The sequence below is a fragment of the Dermochelys coriacea genome, chromosome 20 (assembly GCF_009764565.3).
Source record: "Dermochelys coriacea isolate rDerCor1 chromosome 20, rDerCor1.pri.v4, whole genome shotgun sequence".
Classification (NCBI taxonomy): Eukaryota; Metazoa; Chordata; order Testudines; family Dermochelyidae; genus Dermochelys; species Dermochelys coriacea.
The window spans coordinates 2,179,064-2,206,200 of NC_050087.2; the positions used below are offsets into that span (position 1 = coordinate 2,179,064).

At 50.6% G+C, this 27,137-nt stretch overlaps 1 protein-coding gene across 21 annotated transcripts in view; it reads left to right on the plus strand.

Moving 5' to 3' along the window:
• The window catches only part of IKZF4 (IKAROS family zinc finger 4), a 69,543-nt gene extending 42,815 nt beyond the window's left edge, over positions 1 to 26,728 (plus strand). For 10 of the 21 annotated variants that reach the window (XM_043506466.1, XM_043506463.1, XM_043506464.1 and 7 more), the window contains 6 exons: positions 5,839 to 5,943; positions 11,665 to 11,925; positions 12,137 to 12,304; positions 22,584 to 22,733; positions 24,941 to 25,072; positions 25,792 to 26,728. In XM_043506466.1, coding sequence (XP_043362401.1) covers positions 5,839 to 5,943; positions 11,665 to 11,925; positions 12,137 to 12,304; positions 22,584 to 22,733; positions 24,941 to 25,072; positions 25,792 to 26,513 — 1,538 coding nt within the window. In that variant the 3' untranslated portion in view covers positions 26,514 to 26,728. Of the gene's footprint in view, positions 1 to 3,755; positions 3,941 to 5,838; positions 5,944 to 11,664; positions 11,926 to 12,136; positions 12,305 to 22,583; positions 22,734 to 24,940; positions 25,073 to 25,791 lie in introns of those variants that run through there. The other 11 variants (XM_043506467.1, XM_043506462.1, XM_043506472.1 and 8 more) reach the window with 8 other exon arrangements.
• Positions 26,729 to 27,137: the final 409 nt, after the last annotated feature.

Below are 27,137 nucleotides of genomic sequence, written 5' to 3' on the forward strand. Positions count from 1 at the left end.
ATCCTTGATGATGCATTGGAGAGGTTTTAGTTGTGGGCTGAAGGTGATGGCTAGTGGCGTTCTGTTATTTTTCTTTGTTGGGCCTGTCCTGTAGTAGGTGACTTCTGGGTACTCTTCTGGCTCTGTCAATCTGTTTTTTCACTTCAGGAGGTGGGTATTGTAGTTGTAAGAATGCATGATAGAGATCTTGTAGGTGTTTGTCTCTGTCTGAGGGGTTGGAGCAAATGCGGTTATAGACTAGAGAGTTACTGCTGGAAACCTGGTGCCTAGTCTTTGTAGGTGAGAAGTGAATGCTAGCTTGATGGGGCCCTGCAGTTCTCTAGTGGATATGCGTCCATATCATCTTTCAGTTTGAAATTCAGTCTCTACTCAAGGAAAGCCTTGGATAAGGATAAGGTTTGGGGTAGATTTATCAATTATAAAACCAGAATGGAGCACTGAAGGCGTCTGTCTGACCTCTTGCATAACACAGGCCATAGAGCTTCCCTGAATTCAGATTGTAGAGGAAGGTGATAAGCAGATGGAGCTGCATGGGCAGTGACCAAAAGACCTGGACTCCCAGGGGTGAAGGTGGGAAGTGAAGTGCATTAATAGAGCTTTGGGGCAGAGCCAGGGCTGTTAAACGGGTACTGCCACTGGCCAGGATTGGGGTGCACTGACGGAGCTGGGCAAGGAAACTTGAACAGTATCTGTTTGCATCAGAGTCCTGCCCTCTGACTGACGGAACCCAACGAGCTTGAGTCGGTCGTCGGGTTTCTCTTTTGTTTTTAAGAAAAGAAGCTTCCTCGGCTCCCTGGAGGATGAGTGCTGGTGGCTGGACTGCTGGTTTCTGTCAGTGCTTTGCTGGTTGGTTCAGGGTCGCCGTAAAGCCCTCGGTTCTGGCCGCCAGGATGCCCCCTTGGTAAGTCACGGAACGCTTCCGTGAGGAGAGGCCAGCGGCTCGTATGGAACGATGGTGGGTGCTGGCTGGAAGTGGCTGCTTTGCTAGGTTAGTTCAGTTTCCCACTTGGCAGAGCTGCTTCTCCCTGCTTTGTAGCAGCCGAGTTTGACCATGCTTGGGTGCACTCTGCTCCCAGGTTTGCATTGTCTTGCAAGCTGTTGCTTTCCTTTTCTTTGGGAATTTTCTGGTGAGCCTGGCCCCTCCCCACTGCCTTTGCAGCAGGTTGCCGTTTGCCCCTGAACTCCATGGAGATGCTGTAGTTCCATAAGAATGCTTGAAATGAAAAGAGAGCAGCTCTGTTGAGGTAATTTGAATCCTGCTTGAGCTTAGGGTGCGGGAACTCCGAATTGCAAGCAGCTGCTGGCAGCTTGTCAAGGAATAAAGTAGCGAAGGGACTGATCAAGGAGGGGAGAAGAATTGGAGTCACACAATCAAATTCTCCTCTTCCCTGTGGGGTGGCAAAGCTGTCCAGGTCGGTGTTCGCTTTTTGTCAAGGATGCCCTCCACACTTGCCCTGTAGCCACCTGGTGCAAGAGGGAAGTGTGACCAGAAGGAATTCAGAAGCTGCTTATCATCCCAGGCTGTGAAGGGATGTGGGCAAGGGACTAAACACACCGACGTATCTAGCAGGAAACCTTTCTCCAGGAAAATGTGAACTAATGATCCAGGGGATCGGGCTCCACTTTCCATTCTTACTGATGCTTTAATACCACATTGGTGGGGGGCGAAAGGCAGGCCCAGTGGAAGCCAGTGGAGTTGCACCTGCTTACACCACATCTAAATTTGGCCCAGAGTGCAAGCCCACAACATGGTGAGTGGAGCGGTGGCTTCATCAGAAACTGTCTTTTAAAGTGAATTTAGTGCCAATGAGAAGTGCCTGATGGATCGCGCTGGAGACTGAAGTCCTCTAACCCCAAAACGAGTATATCGTGCTCAGCTACAGCATAGACCAAGCCCTGCCCTGAAGGCCCCCCTTTAGGGAGTGGGGGAATTCACTCTCCATGGCCCATTCAATCTTTGACCTCACAGTTTAGACAGTCTGCAAGGGGAATCCATGTGATGTTCTCAGCATTTACCTCTCTGCTAGGAACCAGACCACGAGCCACCCAATTATTTGATTCGGGTCTTGACTAGCTGAGGGTCAGGAATGACTAGAGTTGGTTCAAAAAGAAAAAAAAAAAAAACTTGTGCCAAAACTCTCTTCCACAAAAACTAGCTCTGTAATTAAAGAGAAACTTTCACATGGGAATTTCTGATTTTGTCATATTTTCAGGCTTTTCTTGGAAAACTGAAAACCTGAAAATGTTTTTAAGAAAATGGGAACTTTTTCTGGAAAAATTAAAGTACAGTTTTTGATCAGCTCTGGTAATGACTCAGTTACTACCAGTCACGGAGGCAGTAAACAACACATATGGCATATCAATTCCCTGAGGCAACAAATCCTCGGGTTGTACAGAGAGAGAACACTCTCTCCATGGTTTTTAAAAAGAAAGTAAGAGCCATTCTCTGTGATTAGAACTTTGCTGTCCTGTTACCATCAAACACATGTGCTCTCTGACACTGGGACAGTAGGGTCCTTGCTACCTACTGACACTGTCTGTTTGCCTCGCCTTTTGCCTGAGATGTTTGCTGGAAGCAGAGAAGTGTGTGTGTGTGTGTGTGTGTGTGTGTGTGTGTGTGTGTGTGTGTGTGTAAGGCTGGGGGCGTGGGAGCAAGGACTGCTGGGTTCTGTTCCCAAGTTTGCCGCTGATTGTCATCTGGGTGAAACTAGTTGTTTTCGGTCTTTGCCTCAGTTTCCCCACCTGTGAAATGGGGATAATAGCATACAGTGGCTAAGTGAGGTTTAATTACTTTGGACAACAGGTGCTATAGATGAGCAAATTGTTATTTTGTGTTGTGTGCAAGACTTATGCACACACTTAGTGAAGTGTTGCCTTACTCTGCCTGAAGTCTTAAAGCTGGAAGAGTTATTTGAGTCAAAAACTTTGAAGAGACATCAGAAGCCATACACTAGTCCCTCCAAAAAGTAGGTCAAAGGAGTGGGACAAAGCTGCAGTTCTGTGTGTGTATGTGTATTGAAAGGAAACCTGCTAATTCCATTGTGAGTTCCTGGGCCACTTTGATAGGTGCAGGTGACTTATCCAGAGCAGTTTGCAGGTAGAAGGAAAGGGTTAAAGTCCTCTTGGAGGAGGGGGCACTTGGCTGTCTCAGAGCTCCCCAGGACACCGGTCACTTGCCAGGGTCTGGATTGCATTAAATATTTCCCCACCCATCTTCAATCCATGACTAAGATTTAAAGACACCCTCCCCTCAAAACCCATTACAACAACTGGCAGGGCTACCCCAATGTTCTATCCTTCACTGAATGCTTAGAGGGTGGTGGCTGCTTGTTAGAGGCCTAGACATGGGTTAAGTGTACTAGGAAAACACTCCCTCCCGCCCCCCACCCCTTGTATTTCATGGTACTTTGCTCAGTTGCGTCTCGTATCTGTGGATTGCAAGGTCCGTGATGACAGATCTGTAGCTTCGCAGTGTGAGGTGTATTCCCCCCTCTGCAGCATTCAGTCCCTCTTTTCTGGGTTTGGACAATGCTCTGTGCGTGCTGGGTGCCTTGCAGCCATTTCCCATGGAGACAGGGCTCGAGGGTAGCACCTTTTTCCCTTAACTGGCTTGTTAAAGGGATGGCCCAGCCTTGCCCTCTGACTGGCTGTGCTATTTTCAGACACGTGTGCCCACCCGTCGAGCAGCCAGGGGGGCGGCGAGTGTGCATCTCTGCAAAAGGGGATGCCGCAGCCCTGAATTCCTGCTAACTGTGCCGCTTGACTGTAAAATGACGGCCGTTTCTCTCACTTCCAGGAATCTGTTCTTCCTGGAAGGTGAGTGGCTGAGTTCACCCTACCACTGCCATGCAGACATGCACACACAGCCTGTATTCCAGTGCTGTTTCCAAGGAGTTGGCTGTGAGAACACTCCAGGGTATCTTCAGCAAAGTAGAATAATGTAAGTGAAATGGGAGGGCTGAGGGGATAACTCCGTGCCATTTCCGTGCCTCTCCACGTTTGGTGTCATTGGAGGTGGGGAGGAGAAAGGGGGTGTGGGTTCTTTAACATGCTGTGCAGAAGAAATATCTTTAGATGGAGATCAAGCGATGTGGGGGGGGGGGGAACACTTGACCATTTGAAATGTTACCGCAGGCGTCTGACCAAGGAAGAATGACAAAAAGGCAAACGCTGGCAGGGCTGTGGGAACAGAGCATGGTTTATAATCGGAGGTGCTAAGTGCCTTAAACAGAGATCAGGGTGCCCCCCACACACACACACACACCCCCAAAGTGCCTTTTCGGAGAGGCTTTCCAGCTGTAGAATGTACGCTCCGTGCATTTAGTCCAACCGTAACACCTAACTCATGCCGGCAAGGACTGAGCCGATGCTGGGTCCAGCTCTTAGGGTCCATTAAATCACCCTGACTGAACCCTGCCGCATCACTGGGTTTCTTAGTGTTGTGTGTGTTTGTCTGAAATTGTCTCGTTAACCTCTCCTAATTCAGAGCTAATATCCATTATCCATGGTGTGTGGCTTCTGCTGGTGATGCATGTTGTCTTAGCATGACTCAAACTTGCCGGCAACACCTTATTGAGCCAGTCAAAGCATGGGGGAGAGGATCTGGGGGATCTCAAGCACCCCAACCCAGGGGAACAGAAAATCTCTTAAAATATTGCTCCAGGGTGGGGCTGGACGGGGCAGAATGCTGCCTGGGGAGTCCCAGCTCAGCGCGGTGGCTCCGTGCCGAGTGGTGGTTTGCAGCCCGCCACATTACTTCAGAGCATTTATGGTAAATTACTCCCCTTGGCCTCCTGATGCAGCATTCCCTCCGCCCTGTCAGACAAAGGGGCGAGCTCAACGCTGCGTGTGTCGGGACACGGGTTTATCCAGATGCAGCTATTGGAAACAGTTTTACCATCTGCTTTAAAAGTTCACACTGCTACAGCCTTCTTCATCCCAAAGCCCCTCGCCAACTCTGTTCATGCCACACCACTGAGACGCAGCCACTTCTGGGGTGCAGAGCAGCAGCCAGTACGCAACAGCGGTGGGGAGGGGACATTCACTCGTGCTCCGCACATGTGTGCTGCCCCAAAGGTTCTTGCGTGTCTGTTTGCAGCAGGTAGGCTGTTGGCTGGTAAGGGTTTGTCCAAGCAAGAAGCCGTGCGGTGCATCATTAATCACAGGAGGGTGAAGAGCTGAATCTACCCTGCTGGATTGAATTAACCCTGGCCTCCCAGGGCTGACTTTTTGACAGCCACCTTGTTGTGGGAAATGTCCACCCCCAGTTGGTGATTGCAAACCAGCATGCATCATGTGCTGGCTCACAGTCCCCGTCGGGCTACAGAAAACAGATCTCCACCTGGGGAGAGCTTCAGCCCATCTGACTGCTGCCATGATGTACTGGCAAAGGGGATCCCGTGGGAGCAGTCCCAAACGCTTACGTAGCCAATACACCTGTGATCCACCTTTCCACTGCGGCCCGATGGTCGTCCTTGCACATAGATAGGTGGATCCTTTCAAGTGTGCTGGGGTTGTCTGTCCACTAACCACTTCACTGCAAAGTAGAACCCAGTTTGCATGGCACCTGGAATGTACCTAGGTCTGTGGCCACCGTATCTCCGCATGTGCGCGCGCGCACACACCTCCCGGTAAGGAAGGGTTTGTCTCGCTGTGAGCAGCACACTAGTGTTTGTCTTCTGACAATGAAATGAGAGGTGCCTGAGGGCCAGCCGGAGCCTCTTTCTCGGGCTCTGGGGCTTTGGTTATGAGGGAGATGATTTTACTGACTGAAACCGATCTTAAAGCTGGCAGGAGCAGCCACATCTCATGTGTGTTCCCTGCTTCTTATTCCCGAAGGTAGTGGGGATTCCTCTCTGGAGAAGGAGTTCAGCTCGGCGATCGTGGGACCCACGGTGAGCACCCCAAACAGCCAGCACTCCTCCCCGAGCCGCTCCCTGAGTGGTGAGTACAGCATTCCCCTCGCCAGATGCAGCCGGCTCCACCAGATTAAGGCTGGGCTCTCTGATAGGCCAACCAGGAAGTTGGTGCAATGAGTTTCCTTTAGAATTTGACTCTTCAAACTGAAGAGGATAAATTCTGACTTCAGTTCTTGTGTTCATAGCCGCAATGGGGTTACTTACCTGAGCTACCAACCTCTCTGCCTTGAGATTTAAAGTCACCTGTGTGTGTAACCCTGCCCTGCTAAATTCCATACTCCCCAAATAAGCTTCATTTGTTTGTTTGGCCCAGAACCAAAACAGCTGCGTGCTCCTGTCTCTGTTAACAGGAGAGGAGTTTGCTCGGGGTGGGGGGAGAATAAACCCCAGGGGCTGCATAGGAATGAAGTGCTCATTGCAACCACCAGGCCCAATGCATTGGAAATGGAACAGGGCCACCTCCCTGTTACCCCTCTCAAAGGGAGTTGGGGCCGGCGTGGAGTTGGTAGTGACGGGGCTCTCTGCGCTCGCATCCAGTGGAGAGTGGGCACTGTGTGTCTAGAGCAGTGTAGCAGCTGGGAGTGTGTGTTAGCAGGAGCGGGATTGTTCTGGGACGATGGTAGGATTCTGAAAGCTGCTGAGAGTGTTGAAATGGACCTTTCCAGCTTGAGACTGATGCATGCGCCCCTCTCCAGACAAGCAGTGAAAAGAGCTCGCACTGTCTGAGACCAGACCTCAGCACGAGAACATGACTCTGGACACAAGCAGCTCTGCCCTTGAGACACAGCTCCTGTGTATCTGGAGCCTTGCATAGGGCTCCCTCCTAGCCCAGATTGCTGAGCAAGTTATCTGGAAGTCCAGGGGCATGCAGTGCCAGGTTGATGAAGGGATGGGCAAAACAGAAGGCTAGGAAGAGCGGCTCTCAAGTGGCACTTACACATGTTGGTAGGGCTGGTGAACATTAAATCTTAACCTCGGGCCTAGGAGACGGAACAAGCCTGCAGCATTCGACTGAAAATTGAAGGCGTATGCCATCTTAATGCCAGCCATGACCTATGATTTGCAAATTCTGATCACCTGAGATTGCAGGTGTTGTCAAGTCGATCCAGTTCCAGCACTCTGGAAACGTTGTCTCCCTCCTCCATGGAACTTTAACGTCACAGCCTGTTGTCGCATTGGCGTGGCCCGTTAAAGGCTTGTCTGTGTCAAGCTGCTGCTTTGTTGGACTTTCCTGTGACATGAGTGTGGCTAGGATGAGCGATGAGCCAGGCTGGGGAGGGAAGGAGCAATGGAGTTTGGACGCCCTTCCGATTGAAAGTTTGTAAGGTGAAACATTTCAGCTCCGTCTCTGCATTGCAACTGAAATCTTTCTCCATGGTCCAAAGGTGAATTAAGCTGCTTTTAAAAATACATTTCAGAGCCCACATCAGTAAAACAGGCAGGTCTGATTTCAGAATTGCCCCCAAAATCCTCAAACTTCTCGCCCACCCTTTACTGCAGTGATTGCTGAGAAATTTAATGTGTCACTTGCATGTCAAAAATGGTATGACCCTAGGACAAGTGGAACTTAACGAGGCTAATGTAGGCTTCAATTGTAAACATGCTATTTACATCACAAGCTTTCTGGGCAGGGGCCGAGTCTCCCTACAGCTCATACAGCACTGTTATCCCTCTAATAAAATAGCATTAAAGCAAGAGAACTGAGAACTGGTTCCTGCTCCCTGAGTTCATTCTTCCCCCAAATTGAAACTGAACAGGTAACATTGTTCACTGTGATCTCTCCTCTCTCTCCTGTAAGCACGGAATTTCCTTTCCATAAAAGAGAAATTGCTGTATAGTTCATCCACTTTCACCACGTGCTTCCATTAACTCCCAGATGCTTGGATCTGGAGGCTGCCCTAAGCGTTCTAGGACAAGTTAGACCCAAAGCAATAAGGTTGCACCAGGATGAATTAGCCCTAGTCTGTTCCCCTTTCTCCGCTATTTATTTGGCATGTGGCTCTTGTCCTGTAAAAATGGTTGGAAGGCCCCCTCAAAGAATCAGATTTTAGGTCTTAAGCAGGAAAACCCAGAGACACACTCAGCTTTTCACTTGGTCATAAGCAAAGAGAATCCAACTCATGGATCGACCTAAAGAAAAAGAGAGCTCTCGTCCCCTTTAACAGAGGGATGCTGGTGATGGTATTGCTCCTGATCTGACTTGACTTCACAGCTGGTTCATCCAGCGAGCATTGTGCCCCAGAGGAGCGGGAATATTATATAACCTGCTTTTCCAGCAGAGAATCGCACTCCAGCGAGACCGGACTCTGCGTTGGTTCTGAAAGCAGAATGGCAGAACAATAGTCGGCCTCCCTCTGCCCAGAAAGAAATTAACAGTCCTCGGGGGGGATAGAAAAAATCAAAGTGCAGCAAACGTCCACGTATCCGGGCAGCTCCTGCCAAGGGAGAGGAGCTTTTCACTTCGTGTTTGTGCACAGAGACGTCTGTTCATGCTGTGTCTCCAGGATGCACCCAGTGGAATGTGGTGGTTTTTGAACTTTGTGCTTTTCCCCGAAGAAAGCATTTCAGCCTTAGTCAATCTCCGCCAACTTCCAGCAGCAGGCTTGACTGGTGGCATGCCAGGCAATCTGCTATTGCCCAAGTCCAAGCAGAAGCTTTTGTTTCTTTCTCCAAGAAATTTTTGGGAGGCAGCATTGTCCGTTAGCTACAGCGGGGACTGGAAAGCCAGAGTCCAGCTCAGCCACTGACCTATAGCAACCTCAAATGAGCCCCTTCCACTCTTCATTCCTTCATTTCCCCCATCTGTGAAAGGGGGCCTCATATATCACTTGGAGATCCTCAGGTGAAAGGCACCAGAGATGTGTAGAGGGAATGTAGCATTCACCATCCTTCTCCGGACAGTCCAAGCAGCTGCCTTGCTTGCACTTGGGCCACAGAAAGCAGGCGACCAAGCCCTACAACATGTCCTGTTGTGGGCCACCCGCTCACTGGGAAGGCAGTAGGGACCGGTCACTTTCAGACTGCAGTTGGGATTCACTTATCTTCAGCATATGGGAAGCGAGGTTGCTGAAGAATGTCAGTGCTGAGCCTGTGGTCCCAGGAGGTCACCTAACAGCCATCTCACCTGCCGCACCAAAGGGCAGTGAAAACCTGCAGCATCCCAGCCAATGCACCCTGAAGGAACGTGTATGCCCTGCCCCAAATCCAAAAATTGGCTCATTATTAAGGCTCTAATCCCATTGACCGGTTGATAGTCAAATCACTGTCCTCTTCTGTTGAATCACAGCACTAAACCCATGCCGAGCTCTTCAAAGTATGTTGCACGCACTAACTGAACCCCCCCCCCCCCCAGGCAATAGGTAAGAATTGTCCCTGTTGCACAAGGACATGGCTTGCGTTGCTCCATGGGCTGGTGTCCGCATCAAACCTGGGATCAGCCCTCTGGAGTTCATGGTAACTAGTGCCACACCCAGCCCTCACACCCATCTCCAAAAGGCAACACTGGCTCTGTGAGGAAATCCAAGCGGGAGAAAAGCCCCTCTGTTTGTTTATAAATCTGAAGTTCAGACTTGTCAATTTCCTGGCATGCTGAGAAGTCAGGATCAGCCACATCTTGCATTAAATGGAAGAAATAGGGACTATGATATCTGAAAGAAGGCAGTTAAAATTTTATGTGGCTTAGTGATGGTCTTCCCTCCTATGGGGGCGACCTGTTCAGTTCCCCGTCTCTCACTGGCCCACCCCAGCCCTTGCAGGAGCACTAGGGAAATGGCTTGGGGGGAGCTCCGTTACAAAGAAGCAGCTCTTGCTGTCTAAAGAGCAGCATCGGGAATCCCCGGAGGGAAGTCCCTCTACTTCTTGGCTGATGGGGATGACTTAAAACAGCAGGAAACTTCTAAACTGAGTCATGCACAGACCTTGTTCTCCAGGTGAAACGCTTCACGTGAGGCTAATGACACCCAGATGGAGACGCTGTGTCTTGTTAAGGGTATGACTAGGGTTAATGAGCTGGGGTGCTCTCTTCCGTCTCCCCAGGCACTCTGAAAACTACCTGTCCCAGGATGGCCTCAAAGCACCAAAGATCTGGAGAGTAACTGCTCAGAAACTGTTTGGGAAGGAGCAGGGTGGGGACAGGGAGACCCAGGCCTTCCTCTGCCCACCAAGCTCTACCTTGCTCTCAACAGAATAAGCAGGGAGCTATCGCTGTCCAGTTGCCTTGTGTCTTCTGAAGGACTGTTTGATCTGTGGCATTCCACAGATCATTAGAATAGCTGGGAATGTAGGTCACGGCTGGCATCACCGTTCCGATTTCCAGTCTCAGCCTATGATGCTGGAGAAGCGAAGAAAGGTAGCAACCAGGAGATGCATGCACAGACGCAGCTTGCAACCGGGGGGGGGGGGGGGCTGGGAAATGCGCTGGAAATCAGGTACACTGTATGGTGTCAGTTAGAAACCCCCAAACCGTGCTGTATAGATTACCTTGGCAGCAACAAAGAGCCAGGCAGATCAGTATGGCTAACTGTCCCTGTAAACCTCTGTGGCTAGTACTCTCCTCCTCATTCCCTCAGGGTGAGGGGCAGGGGCAGTGTAGCCCCACTTCCAGAAGTGCTCTCATGCAGCAGGACCCCTTTCCAGCCCCAGCCCCAGCCCTTCTCCCTCTTGATTCTGAAAGTGTATTTCATTAGCCCCTGGCCAGTCTGGCCACTCACCATTTGTAGACCTCTCCTCCATAATGGCCTGCACCATTCATGCGTCTTTCCCCGGCTTACCACAACCCGCCTTTTTTCCAGAGGCTCTGGATTGTTCCAAGACCTTTTTAGTAACCCAGGGCCCTATTGCAGAGCATCTACCATTGTAGCTACCTGGTACCCCCACCGGTATTTCTGCATCCGTGTTCCCTTTCGTTGTTCATGTTAGTGTCGTGTGGCTGCTCACACTCTTGTCAACTTTCAGGGAATTGCCACTTGAATCGCGGAGTTCCTTTGCGAGTGTGACATTGACGCAAAGCACTTCATGAGGAACGAATGTCCCATGCTGGACACGTGCATTTCAAGGCCTGCTCTGACAGCTTGGCCATCACTAGTGGGAAAGTGGAGTGTTTGGCTTCAGGCGCTCAGTGCATGGCCTTGCTCCCTTTTCCTACTTTTAACTATGTGCTGGATCGCGTGCGATACAAGTTTAAATGACACAAGCCATCACTTCATTCTCATGCAAATGTTCTGGGGTGATGTGATTTTGCTGGTTCTCCATGCGGCTGCCCAGTAAAGCTCACATAGCGCTGCCAGCACTCAGATGTGGTGTCTTGTCTGGTGACTGCTCTCAGAACCCGTAGTCTTCCGCTTCTTCTCGAGTGCCCCTTCTCAACCTGGCAATGGTCTCTCGATGCTACTTGCCAACCCTGACTATCGAAAACTGAGAAGTTTCTTGTTCCATTTGGCCACTTTCCTGTTGTGTTTCTATTTGTTGTCTCGTGATTCTTGGCTCCCATGAGCCGTCAGTTTTTTTAATGTCCTGCGACGGGAGGTTGCTGAGTTTTTCTGTGGAAATTTGAGCAATCCAGGCAGTATCATGGGGAGCGGTGTCATTATGCACCCTTAACCAGTCGTGTTACTGCCAAGCAAATCGTTTAACTTTCTTCCCTATTTTCTTTGCCGTGACACACACAATGTCAGTGATATGAGTTGTTTTAAACTGCCTATTGAGTATGTTACATTCACTGTATATTGTCCCTCCCATCCCCCTGCAGCAAACTCTATCAAGGTGGAAATGTACAGTGATGAAGAAGCCAGCAGGCTGCTGTCACAGGATGACCGCCTCATCGAGAAAGAGAACAGCGTGATTGTGGAGGACTCCCTCTCTGAGCCCCTGGGTTACTGTGACGGCACAGGGCAGGAGCCTCACTCTCCTGGCGGCATCCGGCTACCCAATGGCAAGCTGAAATGTGACATCTGCGGGATGGTGTGCATCGGCCCCAACGTGCTGATGGTGCACAAACGGAGCCACACAGGTGAGTGGTCGGTGCAGAGACGCTAAGGTCTGAATGGGCTGTGGGCACTTAACAGTGCTCCCACATAGAGGGGCTGGGGGGGGCGGGACGTGTTCCCTGCCGGGCTGTCAATCCGACCCCCCTCACCCAGCATGACATTTCAGGGCAAACATGAAGGTTTTTGTAACCTGCCCTGCAGGGGCAGGTGTCTCATGAGCTGCTTGCGTTTCAGGAGAGAGACCGTTCCACTGCAACCAGTGCGGAGCCTCATTCACCCAGAAGGGGAACCTCCTGCGGCACATCAAACTGCACTCTGGCGAGAAGCCCTTCAAATGCCCCTTCTGCAACTACGCCTGCCGCCGGAGAGACGCGCTTTCCGGCCACCTCCGCACACACTCAGGTGGGTAGCTCGGGGGGCAGGACTCCTGGGTTCCATCTAGCCTAGTCTACTCCCCCATCACCAGAGTGTCCGAGCACCTCCCAGTGATCAGTGTATCTCTCCACATCGCCTCCCTGCTGCGAGGGAGGGAAGTGCTGCTGTTCACAGAGAGGAACAGAGACCCAGAGAGAGTAAGCCTCGCCCACAGTCACACAGGGACTTGAACCCGTGTCCCAGGCTGGCGCTTGAACCGGTGGCCCAGCCTTCCTCTTGTGTCAGCCTGTCTTCCCAACTGGCTCCATGACTTTGAGTGAGTCACTTTGTGTCTCTGCCTCAGTCCGCTGAGCCGGTGAGTTTGGTGCAGTGGGACCTCCACTGGTGTCTTGCCAAGAGTCTGGGAACTTCCCCGAAGGGACTGAAAACAAAGTGGTTTCTCTCTGGGGGCCGCACCTCCAGATTGTAGAGGAGAGCCCCCGGGATTGCCTTTATGTTGTTCATGCTGGCGTCCTAGCTCTGGCTCCTGGCAGCTGCAGGTGCTGGGCTGGCCCTATGCAGTGGAAACAAGCCACTGGGGTTTTCTGTTGGTGTTTTTGACAGTGTCCTTTTCAATGTGGCATTTGAAATGGGGCTTTTCCCCTTTGGTTCCATGATGTAACAGCTGGCGGAGGGCGTAGGATGGGAGTGAAAGATACCAGCTCCCTCTGAGCTCTGCTCATTTTCCCTTGACTTGTGTGCAGGAGTATCTGTGGGGTTTTAAAGTTCACACAGATGTTTGAAGCCATCTGTGACAGGCTTCCATTTAACCTCTTGAGTGCCAAAGGGAAACAGGAGTCTCGTGTGCCAGCTTCCTCTTTTCTTTTCTTTTTTTTTCTTTTTTAAGGGGGGTGCAAAAAGCAACCTCTGCAGGAATTTTTCTGATTGGGGTCTTGCCCGAGGTCCTTTACTGAGCTGCCACAGAACTCTTTCCCTTCCGTGGCCTTGATGGAGAGCCCTGATTATCTTAACATCCCCACGCCAGGGGCCTCATGTTGCAGTCCCCAAGCTTTCCTTTCACTGGGGCTGGGGGCTTCGTCTCCCCATCTTTTGGGAACCTGTTGGATTCCATTGGTGACTTGCCTGAAGATGTCAAAGGGACGTCTGAGAAATGTGAGGCACCAGCAACCCCAGAGCAGGAACCCCCACCCAGGGACGGATCTCTGATTAACCCACGACTGGCTGCATTTCAGTGCTCTGTCTGTGGTGGGTTTTACAGAAAGTTAGTGGGTTTGGGCCTGTTGCCCAAACATCTGGATGTTTCTGCAGGGCAGGGAACAGACTCTGGTGTCTCTGCGTAAACCTTAACTGAGCAAAACGAAGTCGACTTGCTGGTGAAACGCTGGACTGAATGTGGCGGACTTTTCTATTGTAACGATTCTTTTCTGACCATCTTGACGCTGCTCTTGGTCGGTTTCACCCACCAGCACGAAGTGAGATTAGTGGCTTAGGGCTGCAGGGGTAACAGGGAGCCAGTAACAAGAAGATCCTTTCCCACAGACCGTCCCTGCCAAAAAAAAATATATATATATATATGTATATAAGTCAATGGCTGGGAACAGAAACCTTAATGAGACTCATTCCGGAGGGAGCAAAGAGCCTGTCTGTTTTATCCAGGCTTATTTGGAGGTTGAGAAAAGCCAGGTAGCAGCAACAGCTCTCTTCTCTGCACCCAGATCTCTGTACCGTGCCAGGGCTGGCTGAGCTGTGGCCTGTTTGCCTTGATGCCTTCAGTCATCCTGAAGAGGCCTTCAGTCTACAGCAATCAACATCAGCTGTTACCTTCCCTTCCACCCCCAGCTTCTCCTGGTTGTTCATGGTGACAGCTAGTAGTGACGGCTCCGCTCGATCTGTTAGGGAGCAGGCTGGAAGGTACCTGCCAAGCTCAGCAGCAGCTGAGTTCCATCTTCTCTTGCGCTGTTTGTTTCCAAACAAGGGAAGAGTTACAAAATGGAACTTAAAAATAGCAGAACAAAGTGCTTTGACACTTGCCCTGTGTGTGTGTCACAGCCCGACCAGGTATCTCTGTTGTCCCTGAGGGGTGACTGCTAACAAGCAGCTTCAGAAAGGGTCAGTAAGTGCAGTGTTTTGGCGAGAGAGTGGAGCACAGGAATTGCCATACAGGACCAGACCTGTGGTCCTTGTTTAAACTAGTACCCTATCTCCAGCAGTGGCCAGGGCCATTTGGTTCAGGGAATCCCCTAGTGGAGAAGTACAGAATAATTTTGCCCTTGAGGGAAGTTACTGCCTGAGTGGCTGGCATATGCCCTGAAGCATGAGGGTTCCTGTTTCTTATTCTCTCTGTTGAACCTGGAAGGTCTCATTATCTATATGAATGTTTTTGTTTTAGTTTTCTAAGCTCTTGGCCTTAGTGATACCATGGGGCAGTGAGTTCCATAGGTTGGTTTGTGCATTGTGTCACTCAGCCCCATTTTGGGAGCTGGGTGTGCATAAAGGTGAAATGACCAGCCTTAACCAGTTGCATCTTGTAGCATGTGGCTGTGAATTAGGCCCTTGGCAAGGGATCCAGCAGTTGGCTTGGCTCCGTGGGTCATGTTGGCTCTGAGCTTTGCACTGCGAGCACCAAGGCTCTCATCTCTTCTCCTTAACGTGAACATGATGCATGTTAAAAGGAGCTGGTTGCCCTGGCTGTTACCTAGCAACATGCAGGCAGAAGCAGGGCAAAGGGTCCATCCCTGTTCTAGGCCGTGCCTCCTCCTAACCAAAGACTCGCCAAACATACCCAGTTATATGCTAGACAGATCAGCCATTCAGGTCGGAGAAGGTGGCTACTTCACGTCTCCCCTGAGACTACCCATTGATGGTAGGGTTTTGTCCTGCCACCCATGCACTTTCCATGTCAAACAGATTGGCAATAGCAGAGTCCCTCGTGACGTTCTTGTTGTGAAGTCAGGATTCAAACCCAGGTCTCTTTCCTGTGCTTCAGAGGCCAGTTGGTACAGTTGCAGGGCTGCACTGATGTCCCTCCGCCTCGTGGCACAGGAAGGCTTACCTTAGAGCCTTAAGAAAAGGAGTACTTGTGGCACCTTAGAGACTAACAAATTTATTAGAGCATAAGCTTTCGTGAGCTACAGCTCACTTCATTGGATGCATCCAATGAAGTGAGCTGTAGCTCACGAAAGCTTATGCTCTAATAAATTTGTTAGTCTCTAAGGTGCCACAAGTACTCCAACAAATTTATTAGAGCATAAGCTTTCGTGAGCTACAGCTCACTTCATCGGATGCATCCAATGAAGTGAGCTGTAGCTCACGAAAGCTTATGCTCTAATAAATTTGTTAGTCTCTAAGGTGCCACAAGTACTCCTTTTCTTTTTGCGAATACAGACTAACACGGCTGCTACTCTGAAACCTTAGAGCCTTAGTTCTTCTTGTATCAGGCATGGAAATAGGACAGGCCCTGGTCTGGTTTAGAATATCAAACAACATGAATCTTTTAACACCTAATTATTAAGAAAAAGTCTCATCAGTGTGTGGATTTCTCAGCCACAGAAAGGGGGCTGTCCTGCCTTCCTGGAAAGGAACTGGGGGCTGTATTTTCTCCCATCCCCTTAGCTAAAGGCATGTGTGTTTCATGCTGTCCCCCTTGGGCATGCCCAGGATGTAGTCTCCGAAGATAAGCTGTCCAAAAGAGTGAGGTTTTAAAATCTAGATCAAACATGCCGCGTCGTTCTGAAATAGATCAGAAGCCACATCCCACACACGGGACAGCTGTGATGAGACTCCCATCCCTGGAGACCACCTTCTGTTTTAGCATTTGCTGCTCCTCGCAGAAGCCTGTGTTCACATGAGAGCTTTTCCCTGGTTACTGTAAAGCCTTTTCTGAAGAAACTTTTTTTTCCCCCCTCTCAGGATTTTTAGAGACTGGACAGTCAAAATAACCCCCTTACTTCCTTGAAATTGTTACACTGTGTTTGCTTGCCATCAGCCGTGTGTTAGGTGCTTTACAGACAATTGAACGAGAACTGGTCCCTGGCCAAAAGAGCGCTCAGTCTGTGACCGATGAAAGCAGGGGTGGTGGGAGGGAGGCTCTCAATTTGTTAGTCTCTAAGGTGCCACAAGTACTCCTTCAAATTATGCCCAGCAATCCTGTAAAGTAGGTAAGTGGTATTGAACCTGTTCTTCAGCTGGGTAAACTGAGGAAGAGAAATGAAGTGACTTGTCACAAAGCCAAGTGGAAGACCTGGGAATAGAACCCAGAAATCCAGTTCTCTAACCATTACATCATTCTGCCTCTTTGTCACAAATTCCCCCCATGTGACCATAGAGTGATACTTATTCTCTACTCGGGTGAAGGCTGGTCCCTGGAGAGCAAGCGGCTGCTACTGGACAGAGCCGAGGTATGTTAGCAAGGGTGTGTTAGGAGGCTCAGCCCAGGAAATAACAGGTTTATGCTCGGAGACCTGTATCAGTGTTGTGGGAAATGAATGCTGAAACCCAGACTCCTTTGCAAACGGGAGCTGGTCTGGGTCATGTGTGTTCTGCCATCTCTTTGTGAAGAACTGGGAGCGGTGTGTCCAGAGTACCCTGCAATACAGGCCGGGTCAGCAGAGAGAGGAAAGAGTTGGATCTAAGGGCAGATTCCCCAGAAGGGAAAATTTAACTGTGGGACTTTTCATCCTGGAGCTTCAAAACTCTGACCTAGAAAACCCAACTCAGGACCCCAGCCTAGTTTTCAAAAGATTTTTCTGAAGCCAAAAATAAATGCAGATTAAAGAAAAACAAACCAAGCCATTCAGGGATCTATTTTACATAAGAGCTGAGAGCGCTAGACTAATGAGAGGCAATGCAACTTTTAGTCAAGTCACTAGCATCTAAATAGCTAAAGATTTGGGAAATAAATTCATGTTTCTAACACAAAGTTGCCTGTCTGTGGTTGCAGACTACATTAGCCCATCTCCCTCGGAGCTGGGTTAAACAGATTTTTAGTTACTGTATGAAAATAATACTGTTTAGTTGGGGAGGGAGGAAGGGGTTTACAGCTGCAATCAACTCCTCCGAAGTGATTTGTTAGTAGGTGTTTTCAGGCTGAAATTAACACTGACTTGTTAGTTCCAGTAGCCTGGACTGAGATTTGATCCAGCACTGAAGCTGGGGAAATCAGAGTGGAGATGACACTTGCTTTCTCATTGTGTTGGGCATTAACAAGTGGCCATCTGCTCCTGACATGCAGTATTGGTGAAGATCTTGGACTTAGTTGCACCACTTTGTCTGGGGTGGGGCCAGTCCCCTGGAGATCCAGGTCCAAACCCATCTATCCTCTCCCTGTATAACCACAGCAATGTTGTAAACCTCGTGGGCTTTGTGAAGATGCATCCATCAGCCTTTACCCCAAGGCTGAATTTGGTCCCTGGACTCCAAGCCAGTTCCATGTTGTGAAGTTTCCTTGGTCAGTTCCTACTCGCAGCTGTCAAACAATGGCTTTGCAAACTTACTCATTGTGGCTTTGCTGGGACAGAGGCTTCCTTGGGGTCTGGGTGTTGAATTACCAGGTGCCCAAATGTTGTGGTGCCCAGGCTGTATTTGGCAACTTCCCTCTATTAAAATCCAAAGCCAGACATTTCCTGCAGTGTCCTGTGTGTGACTTGTACCTTTCTCCGTTTCAAGTGTAGAATCATAGAAATGCGGGGCTGGCAGGGACCTAGAGTGGTCAGCAAGTCCAGCATCTGCACTGTGGCAGGTTCAGGTAAACCTAGACCAGTCCTGCCAGGTGTTTGTCCAACTTGCTTTTAAAAGCTTCCAACAATGGAAACCTATTCCAGAGTTTAACTCCCCTTAGAGTTAGAAAGATTTTCCTGATGTCTCCCTTGCTGCAGATTAAGCCCATTGCTTGTCCTGCCTTCAGTGGACTTGCAGAACAATCAATTCCCGTCCTCTTTGTAACAGCCCTTCATGTATTGGAAGGCTGTTCTCAGGTCCCCTTTCAGTCATCTGTTCTCCAAACTAAACCTGCCCAGGGTTTGTAACCTTTCTTCATGGCAGGTTTTTGGAAGAGGTTTTTGTTGCTCTCCTCTTGACTCTTTCTAGTTTTGTCAACATCTTTCCTAAAGTGCGGTGCCCAGAACTGGAGGCAATTCTCCAGCTGGGACCTCACGAGTGCTGAGTAGAGCGGGACAATTAGCTCCTGTGGCTTACATACAGCACTCCTGTTAAAACACCCCAGAATCATATTAGCCTCTTTTGCAAGTCCATTGCCTTGTTGACTTCTATTCAGTTCCTGGTCCACTAGAGCCCCCAGATTCTTTTCAGCAGTCCGGCCACCTAGCTAGTCATTCCCCCATTTGTAGTTTGTGCATTTGATTTTTCCTTCCAAAGTGAAGTCCTTGACGCTTGTCTCTATTGAATTGCATCTTGAATTCAGACCAATTCTCCAATCTGTCAAGGCCATTTTGAATTTTAAACCTGTCCTCCAAAATGTGTGCAACCTTCCCAGTGTGGTGTCATCTGCAAATTTTATAATTTAGTTACAATTACATTACATTATAGACTGCTTTGCAGTCTTCTACTCTGAGATTGTGAAGTGGAGGTGTGGGTGGGCGGAGCTTGAGGTCCTGTGTCTTTCACCAACCAACTAACAGAGTAATACTCTGATTCTGGCCCCAGTTACTAGAATCTGAAACACTTTGCCAGAGTTCTCCGAACCATTCATAGGAAGTGCATGGGTGGAATGAACGTGTCGCTCATCAGATACAGTGGCGTCTGCGTCACAAATGCAGTTCAAATGTAGTTGACGTCCACAGCAATAAACTCCCACAAGGGGATCAGCTTTTCTGTTCTGTCTAGATTTTCGTTCTTGCCCCCCTGGGCACCTTGGAACTAACATGCAACAGAAGGTGAGAAAGATTTTTCTAGTAACTTGTGTCCTGGGGCCCTGTCTGCAGTGTGGAGTATTTCGTAAGGAGTGGGGAAGGGCCTGAGAATAGCTCAGGTCTCTGCCTAGAATTTTTAAATTTACCAAATGCTGACCTAGGATGTGGTTACTGACTGACTCTCTGACCTCATTTCCTAGCTCTGTGCTTCAGTTTCCACCTTCTGTAAGGTGGGGGTAACAATACTAGCCCTGGTCCCAGAAGCTTGAGGCTTACCTAGGGTGTGCGAAGCACCCTTGAGGTCCTCCAATGAAAGAAGCTTTATACATAGGAAGTGATTTTTATGAGTGCGCAAAACTTGACATAGTCAAGTTCCAGCTACGTGAGTGGATGAGGGGCAAGCATTTTTTTTCTTGAAAAATCAGAGTAGTTAAAGGTTAAACCACACACTGCAAAACAAATAACCGTTTTTTGTAACGTGACTCAATAAGTCTGGTTCGGGCAGGTCTGAGCATGGCAGTTTCAGCGAGGGGAAAAACTTCACTGGAGCCTCAGACCCCAAGATGGTGCGTTCGTGACGCAGGTGCCACCATATCTGATGAGCGACGGTTTCGTTCCACGCAGGCACTTCCTCTGAATGGTTCGGAGAACTCTGGCAAAGTGTTTGAGTCTCGGAAATAGGGCTGGTATCCGAATATTACTCTGGTAGTTGGCTAAAAACCTAGGAATCCCCCCGCGTGCACTTCACAATTTCAGAGAAGTCGACTGCAAAGCAGAATACTATTCTAGCTCCAGTCTAAAAGGGGAGAACCCAGGAATCCTGACTTGCAGTCCCTCGCTGTACCCATCAGACCACACTCTTCCCTGCAGTGCATCTCACCATTGGCAGTAACGGCACATTCCAGTTCCTAGTGGTGCCCTGTTTGCTCCCCCTCGTCTCAGGATCGGGCTTCCCTTTCCTGCCGAACGTTCGGCAAAGGTCAAAGCATGGCTTAGTGGTTAGAGCAGGAAGCCTGGGAGTCAGGACTCCCGAGTTCTGTTCCTAGCTCCACTGCTGACTTGCTGCATAACCTCGGGACCTTTGGGTTTTTTTCAGCTATGACACAGGGAGGCATTCATAGGCATTCACTAACATGCTTAGTGGGCATCTGGTCCAAAGTACTGTTAGCTGCCATGGTGGTACGCTCAGCCCCTCTGCTTCAGAGCACAGGGCTTCTCAGGTGTGTTGAGTGGTGTGATGGTTACCGCTTACCTAGAACTTGTGTAATAGGCCTTTGAAGGGTTTCAGGGAAGCTCCACGCTCCGAAGAACGTCTTTGTAGGAAAAGACGTGTCAGCCTGGTGAGTCCCGCTCTTTGCGGAACTGCTCCCTTCCAGGCAGTAGGGGGCCAAAATCATCCTCTGGCAGGACATAATAAATAGCCTCTGTGGCCACTACACCAGCAGTGCAGGGTCTGGGCAGCTTCCAGACTCCTCTGATATCAAACACTTGCGATCTCTCGGCTGAGAGGAATGAGCTGCTAGGGGCCCGTGCCCCACGCATATGGGGATAAAAGATTGTGAGCGTTGCTGCTAAGAGTGAATGAATTGCAGAAGGCGTATTATATTCACCTGCAGGATTCACGTCCACAAACTCCACCTCTGGCCCATCTTCCCTTCTCCTCCCATGAGCTGCCCTCTTCTCCCTTCCCTTTTCATTCCATTGAGCGTATCCCTGCCTGCTGAACGCCCCCTCCCCCAATGGAGCTCACGTGACATTTGCCACCATCCCATGGATTGCTCTGCTTGGGTTTATATCCCCCTGTGTCCTGCCTGTGTCAACGAAGTTCTTCCAGGCAAGGACCATCCCCTGCTCTGTTTGTACAGTGCCTAGCAAATCACAGCTCCATCCTTGCCTGCTCCCTGGCACCAGGATTCATCATAATACAGCAAATTATCTTAAAACAATGCAAAAGTGCTTCCCCATCCTCAACACAGACTGCAACAGCTGCTCAGGGGTTGGGGTATCTAGGATGGCCGTCTTCCCCTGCAGGGTGTCACGATTATATCTGCAAACCTGTCTGCTCTTGAGGTGCTCAGCTAAAAGTTCCATACTAATTCATCAGTGCAACCTGCCGTATGCCAGGCTAGTGTGGCCCAAAATGTTTAATGGCTCTGCTGTGTCCGTCGACCCTCATGGAGCAGAACCAAGTGGCCGAATCTGAGATAACCATCAGCCATCAATGGGAAAATTAGCAGAGGTGAGAGTGTTGCCCTGGACCCATCCCTAGGCACTTCTCTTACCGGTGCTTTCAGAGCCCACAAACTCTCGGCAGCAATCAGTCACCAGTCAAAAACGGCCGACCGTTCTGTGGTGAGCTGCAGCAGGCCCAGCGCGGGTGTGCTGAGAGATGTAACGAAGCATTGGGGATTTCCAGCAGCACTTTTAAATATTGCCCTGGCTTCCGGGGTCCAATCCTGCAGACCAGCTACACTTTTATGCCAAAGGGGCAGGACAGTGTGGTGGGGCAGCTGTTGGAGAACAGAGCGCGCACCAGTAAAGGACGGGTCAGAGGATGCTGGTGTCCTGAATCAGCACTCCACAAGCTCAAACCTTCCCCTCCCCTTTCAAAATCCAGAAGTGTCTGACGCCTTGTTGCTGGGTGAAGACTGCTTCGGAGGAGAGAAACCTTCAACAAAGGGAAGTGAGAGCCACTGCAACGTATTCAGTAACATTGTGTTTGGGATGATGTGAAGGAGCCTGGTTAGATCAGGAGCCTGGTGGGCAGGACTTCTGGGTTCTGATCCTGGCTCTGGAAAGGCCGTTCGTCCAATGATTAGAGCCAGGTGAGCGGCCTGGGTTCGAGTTCCTGACTCTTCTTGGATTGCTGCAGTCTTCAGTGAGACATCTTAGCTGTGTTGGCCCTGATCGGTAAAGACGGGATCGAGCTTGCCTGCCTCCTACGAGTGCTAGGCCAGGCATGCTGGTGTGTTTTGTTTATTTTGGAGGAAACATCTCATCAGCTCTTGGTTCAAAACAGTGTCATTTTAAATCTGACGCATATGTGAGACACTAACTGGTGCATTGGATAAATTTAGTAAAGTTAAAAGCTGTTACAGACTAAAATGTAGAGGAGGAGAAATATGTGAAGGATCCGTTTGGAGTTTGCAAGAAGAGCCTGACTGATTTGGTGCCCAGCTTAGACGTGCTGTGGCATCAAACGCCAAGAGGCGCTTCGATTACTCAATGACCGTGCACATCAATATCCACTCCTTGGCAAAGCTGCCTGCTCTGTGTCTGTCTGCTTCGGTCCCAGCCATGTTACGCCCTTAACCCATCTGAGTTGCTGCAGCACGTGGCTGGCCCGCATGTAGCTGTGACGGCTTCCAGGTAATATCTGGGTTTCTGTGTAATATCTATTTTGATGGCCAGGATCCGTTTTTTTTTTTCATTTTTTCCAGTCTCCTCCCCCACAGTCGGCAAGCCCTACAAATGCAACTACTGCGGCCGGAGCTACAAGCAGCAGAGCACGCTGGAGGAGCACAAGGAGCGCTGCCACAACTATCTGCAGAGTCTGAACACTGAACCGCAGTCGCTGGCCAGCCAGCAAGGTCAGTTTCTTGTCCAATAACTGGTGAGTGACTAGCTAGTCCCAGGCACTGGCTGGGACATCTGGTGCTTAAAGCAGGGGAGAGAGTCGGGTCTTCTAGCTTCTCTTCCTGGCTGCAGAAGGGCATGTGGCCTAGCGGTTAGAGTAGAAAATGGGGAGTGTGGACTCCGGGGTTCTGTTCCCAGCTCCACCACCACTCTAGATTAGGAAACATTAGGACACGTCACCTCCCATTTCTTTTTCTCCACTGATGAAATGGGATAACGGCTCTTGGAAGCGGGAGGGCGTAATTAAGGGAAATTTATTTAAATCAAAATGCTCTGGAGACCTTGGGATAGACGGTGCTACGCGTGTGCAAATTCTTAATATTGCAGCCCAAGTAAGTGCGAAGTATTCCCTCGTTATGAACATCCCCTTGCTCAGAGCCTGTCGTTTGGTGAAGTTGATCGCTTGGAGCATAACCTTACATCTTTTTATAAATAATTCTATTAGGAGAAAACACCTTAAAGCATTTTCCATTAACAAACAGAACTTTACTATACAGAACCATGCTCTAGCCTCTCTTTGCGTCAGGGGATGGATCACTCGATGATTATCCTGGTCTGTTCATTCCCTCTGAGGCACCTGGCATTGGCCACTATTGGAAGACGGGATACTGGGCTAGACAGACCATTGCTCTGACCCAGTTTGGCCGTTCCTGGGCTCTGTTACAGCAGATGCTCAGTAAGCAAAGAATTGAACCTTACAAAGCAGGGGTCTTGCGAATGAATGGATAATCTCCAAACTGATCCACACCAAACTAACTGTGCTCTGAAATCTAACAACCTCCAGCAGCGAGTAAAGCACCTCCAGCTCCCAAAATGGCACCTCCGTGGTCAGGAGATCATTCTGCATCCAGACAACGTTGGGCCAAAATTGAATCTGTGCACATGTTCCTTTGCATGCCAGTTCCCAGTATGCCAACCTGTCCCATGGGACAAGCCTGGCATTGTGGGAGTGTATCTCGCACGCTTTTCTGTGCATCTCCGTCAGCTCTGTGGAACTGAAACTTGTGCTCAGCTCGTAAGAGCGGGATAGTTTCAACATCTGCACCTTGGTTCAAAGAAAAAATCAACCCTAAAGATCATCAAGACCCGCCCTAGCATAGTCTAACCTGGCTGACGGGCTGTCAAAGGGGGGAAGCCAGCTTATAGTGAAGCTTTCTTTTTGCAGACCTCCAGGACCTGCTCCATTGGCTCTCCCCAGCCAGGGCGGGGGAATCCCCTGGAGAGAGGGCAGATCTGACGCTGCACTGAATTTTAGCTAAAAGGCCAGTTTGTCTGAGGTTCTATCAGCCTCTTTGTAGTTCCAATTTTCCGCACCATCATTATTGTGTCTAGGCTGCCAGAGATATAGGTGGTACTTCACAGCCCCAGGAAGGGCAGGGCTCTGCTGAGGCTTTTCCAATCCAAATTAACCACAGCACCAAGTGTCAGTCCGATGCCAGATTGGGACCCGGCACTCTGGAGAGGCCAGTCAGGGAAGGCAAGTTGAGGAGCAGCACATGCCCTTTCCTCCCCACCAGCCTGCAGCCGTGCTGCCAGAGCCCTGTCCACGCCTGCTCGGCTGGCAGTAGCAAGGTCTCTGGCTCTTTGCCCAGAAAGCCCTGCTTGGGAGTGGATCTCCCTGCAACGGGGCAACGGGGGAGTGGTAGAACCAAGTGCCATGGCAGTCAGGTGAGGGCGATAGTTGGTAAGTAATGCTTTAACAGGCTCATCGCAGCCCCCGAATAGCAATGGCAAAAGCACCCTCGCCAGCAGTGGTGAGAGAGACAGATTGCCGGCAGGAGTGGAGACACCTCTACTGCCACAAAGTCCTTCTCTAGCACCGCCGCTGCCGAGGCTGCTTAAAGCACCGACGGGGAGAGAGTCCCTTCCCCAGAGCGGTTATGGTGCCACACAGCCACGGCCAAGCGGGGAGGGATGCTCAGGCAAAGGAGTGTGTGGTGGGGTGGCTGCTGGTGCCATCGGAGGACTGATCCGTGGAAGAAGTTGGTAAGCATTTGGCTTGCAGACTGAGCCAGAGGCAGTGGATAAAAGGAGAGGTGTGACCATATGCCCCCCCTTCACCTGCCCTGCCTTCAGCTCAAGGAGTGGAAGCAATCTTCCCGGTCCTGTTCACCCCTCCCGCATCAGGTATTGGCTGAGTGGGTTTCCCTTGTCTTGGCAGGCGATGAGATGCGAGACCTGGAGATGGTGCCGGATTCTCTGCTTCACCCCTCATCCGATCGGCCGATGTTTATCGACCGGCTGTCGAACAGCCTCACCAAACGGAAACGCTCCACACCTCAGAAATTTGTGGGTAAGGGGCTCCCCTTTGCTTCCCGGAAAGAGCAGAGGGAGAGGTGAGGGTGGGTTGGCAGCAGTTCCTTGGCCCTACGTGTAGGAACTGACTGTCTCTACGGGGCCCCCTCTGAATGAGCTACAGCCTGTACGTACAAACGCCATTGACCTTACCCAGTGCTTTTCATCCTGCAGGCCCCCAAAGCCCTGTACAGACAGGGATCCCTCTTCTCCCCCCCCCCCAAAATGCAGTCACCTCTGGAGTGGGGGAACATGGCACTGGGACCACAGCGGTGTTCAGAAGGGGGCAGCGTAGAACCGTTCCTCCATTCGAATCTGCCGGGGGCGTTTGGGAGGAGGGGGTGTAATTCCAAGGGCTGACCAGGGACCTTCACTGGGAAGCCTGTGCCCCCAGCAGCACTGGACCACGCTGAGACACTGCAGTCAACGTGTGCACACAGCAGGGCCCTGATCCTACTGTAAAAGGAGAGAGCACCCCCTGCTGAGCCACCCTTCCCTCCACACACAGCTCCCCCTGGCCCCATCCTGGGGCAGTAGGGTTGGTACTGATCCAGAGGGAGGAGCACTAGTCACTGCCAAGGCCCAGGCCCGCGTGGGTTGCAGTGTGAAGGGATCACAGGCTGAGCTGTGCAGAGCGGAGCTCGTCTCTAGATGAAGACCCTCTGCGGAGTGTGTGGGGCTTGCCCTGGGTTTTGACCCCTTGCTCCTTGCCCCCAGGAGAAAAGCAGATGCGATTCAACCTCTCCGACCTCCCCTTCGATGTGAACTCCAGCTTCGAGAAGGATGTGGAGCTGGTGGCCGCCCACCATCCCATCGACCCCAGTTACGGCAGCTCGCTGTCGTTTGTGGGGGCTGAGCACCTGCGCCCCCTCCGCCTCCCCTCCACAAACTGTATCTCGGAGATCACACCTGTGATCAGCTCCGTCTACACCCAGATCCAGCCCATCCCGGGCCGGCTGGAAATCCCGGGGAGCCGAGAAGCCACTGAAGGCCACGAGGACATTCCTGAGGGGGCGCAGATTGTGTACCGGGGGCACGACCAGGGCGTGTCACCCAGCAACGGCTGCCAAGATTCCACAGACACTGAGAGCAACCACGAAGAGAGGACCTCGCAGCTGCCGGTGGGGAACTGCACCAGCAGTCGGCAGAGCCCAGCCTATGCCAAAGAGGACCCCAAGCTGCAGGAGGGCACCCCCGCTGCCCGAGCGACACCCAGCTCAGCCAAAGACATCCTGCGTGTGGTGAACGAGGAGGGGGAGCAGGTAAAAGCCTTCAAGTGCGAGCACTGCCGGATCCTCTTCCTGGACCATGTGATGTTCACCATCCACATGGGCTGCCACGGCTTCAGAGACCCTTTCGAGTGCAACATCTGTGGCTACCACAGCCAGGATCGGTACGAATTCTCCTCCCATATAGTGCGGGGTGAGCATAAAGTGTAGGCTAACTCAATCCTGCCCCTTCGCCCTGATCTTCCCCTGACTCCTCCCCCTGGCTCTAGCTCCGCCCCCTCCCATTGGGCATGGACCTGTTTTTCTTTTATACTCCTTTGCACTGACTTTGGCTACAAAATATTTAAAAAAAAAAAAAAATCACGAGGGGAGCTCTTAACGATTTGTCTTTTTATAAACTGAGTTATTTAAATATTGTTAACGGATTTTTTACATTCTTTGTGCTTTTCCTGGTCCTCCCTTAGTTATTTATTAAGCTTTTTATTTCTTTATAACTCTCCCTAAAGCTCTTTGAATTTTTGTCAGAGACTTGATCTACTTCTCTCTCTGCCGAGAGGAGCACATAAACCTCAAGCACACATCGACGTAACACGCACACGCGTGAACACGCGTCTTACGGTTTAAGCCTCTCGCCCCCGCCCCTTCCTTCTGACTCTTTTCGGTTTCAGTCCTGAGCCACCTGTTAAGCTGCCGTCAGGCAACAAGAATCTGAGTCAGTGCTAAAGTCAAGAGAACTCCCCTGGCCAGGAAAGCCACGAGCTAGCCACAGGGGATGTCCGTAGGATGACCGTGCCCCAAGCTTTAATGGGTGGTATCTCTGTGGCATGAAACTGC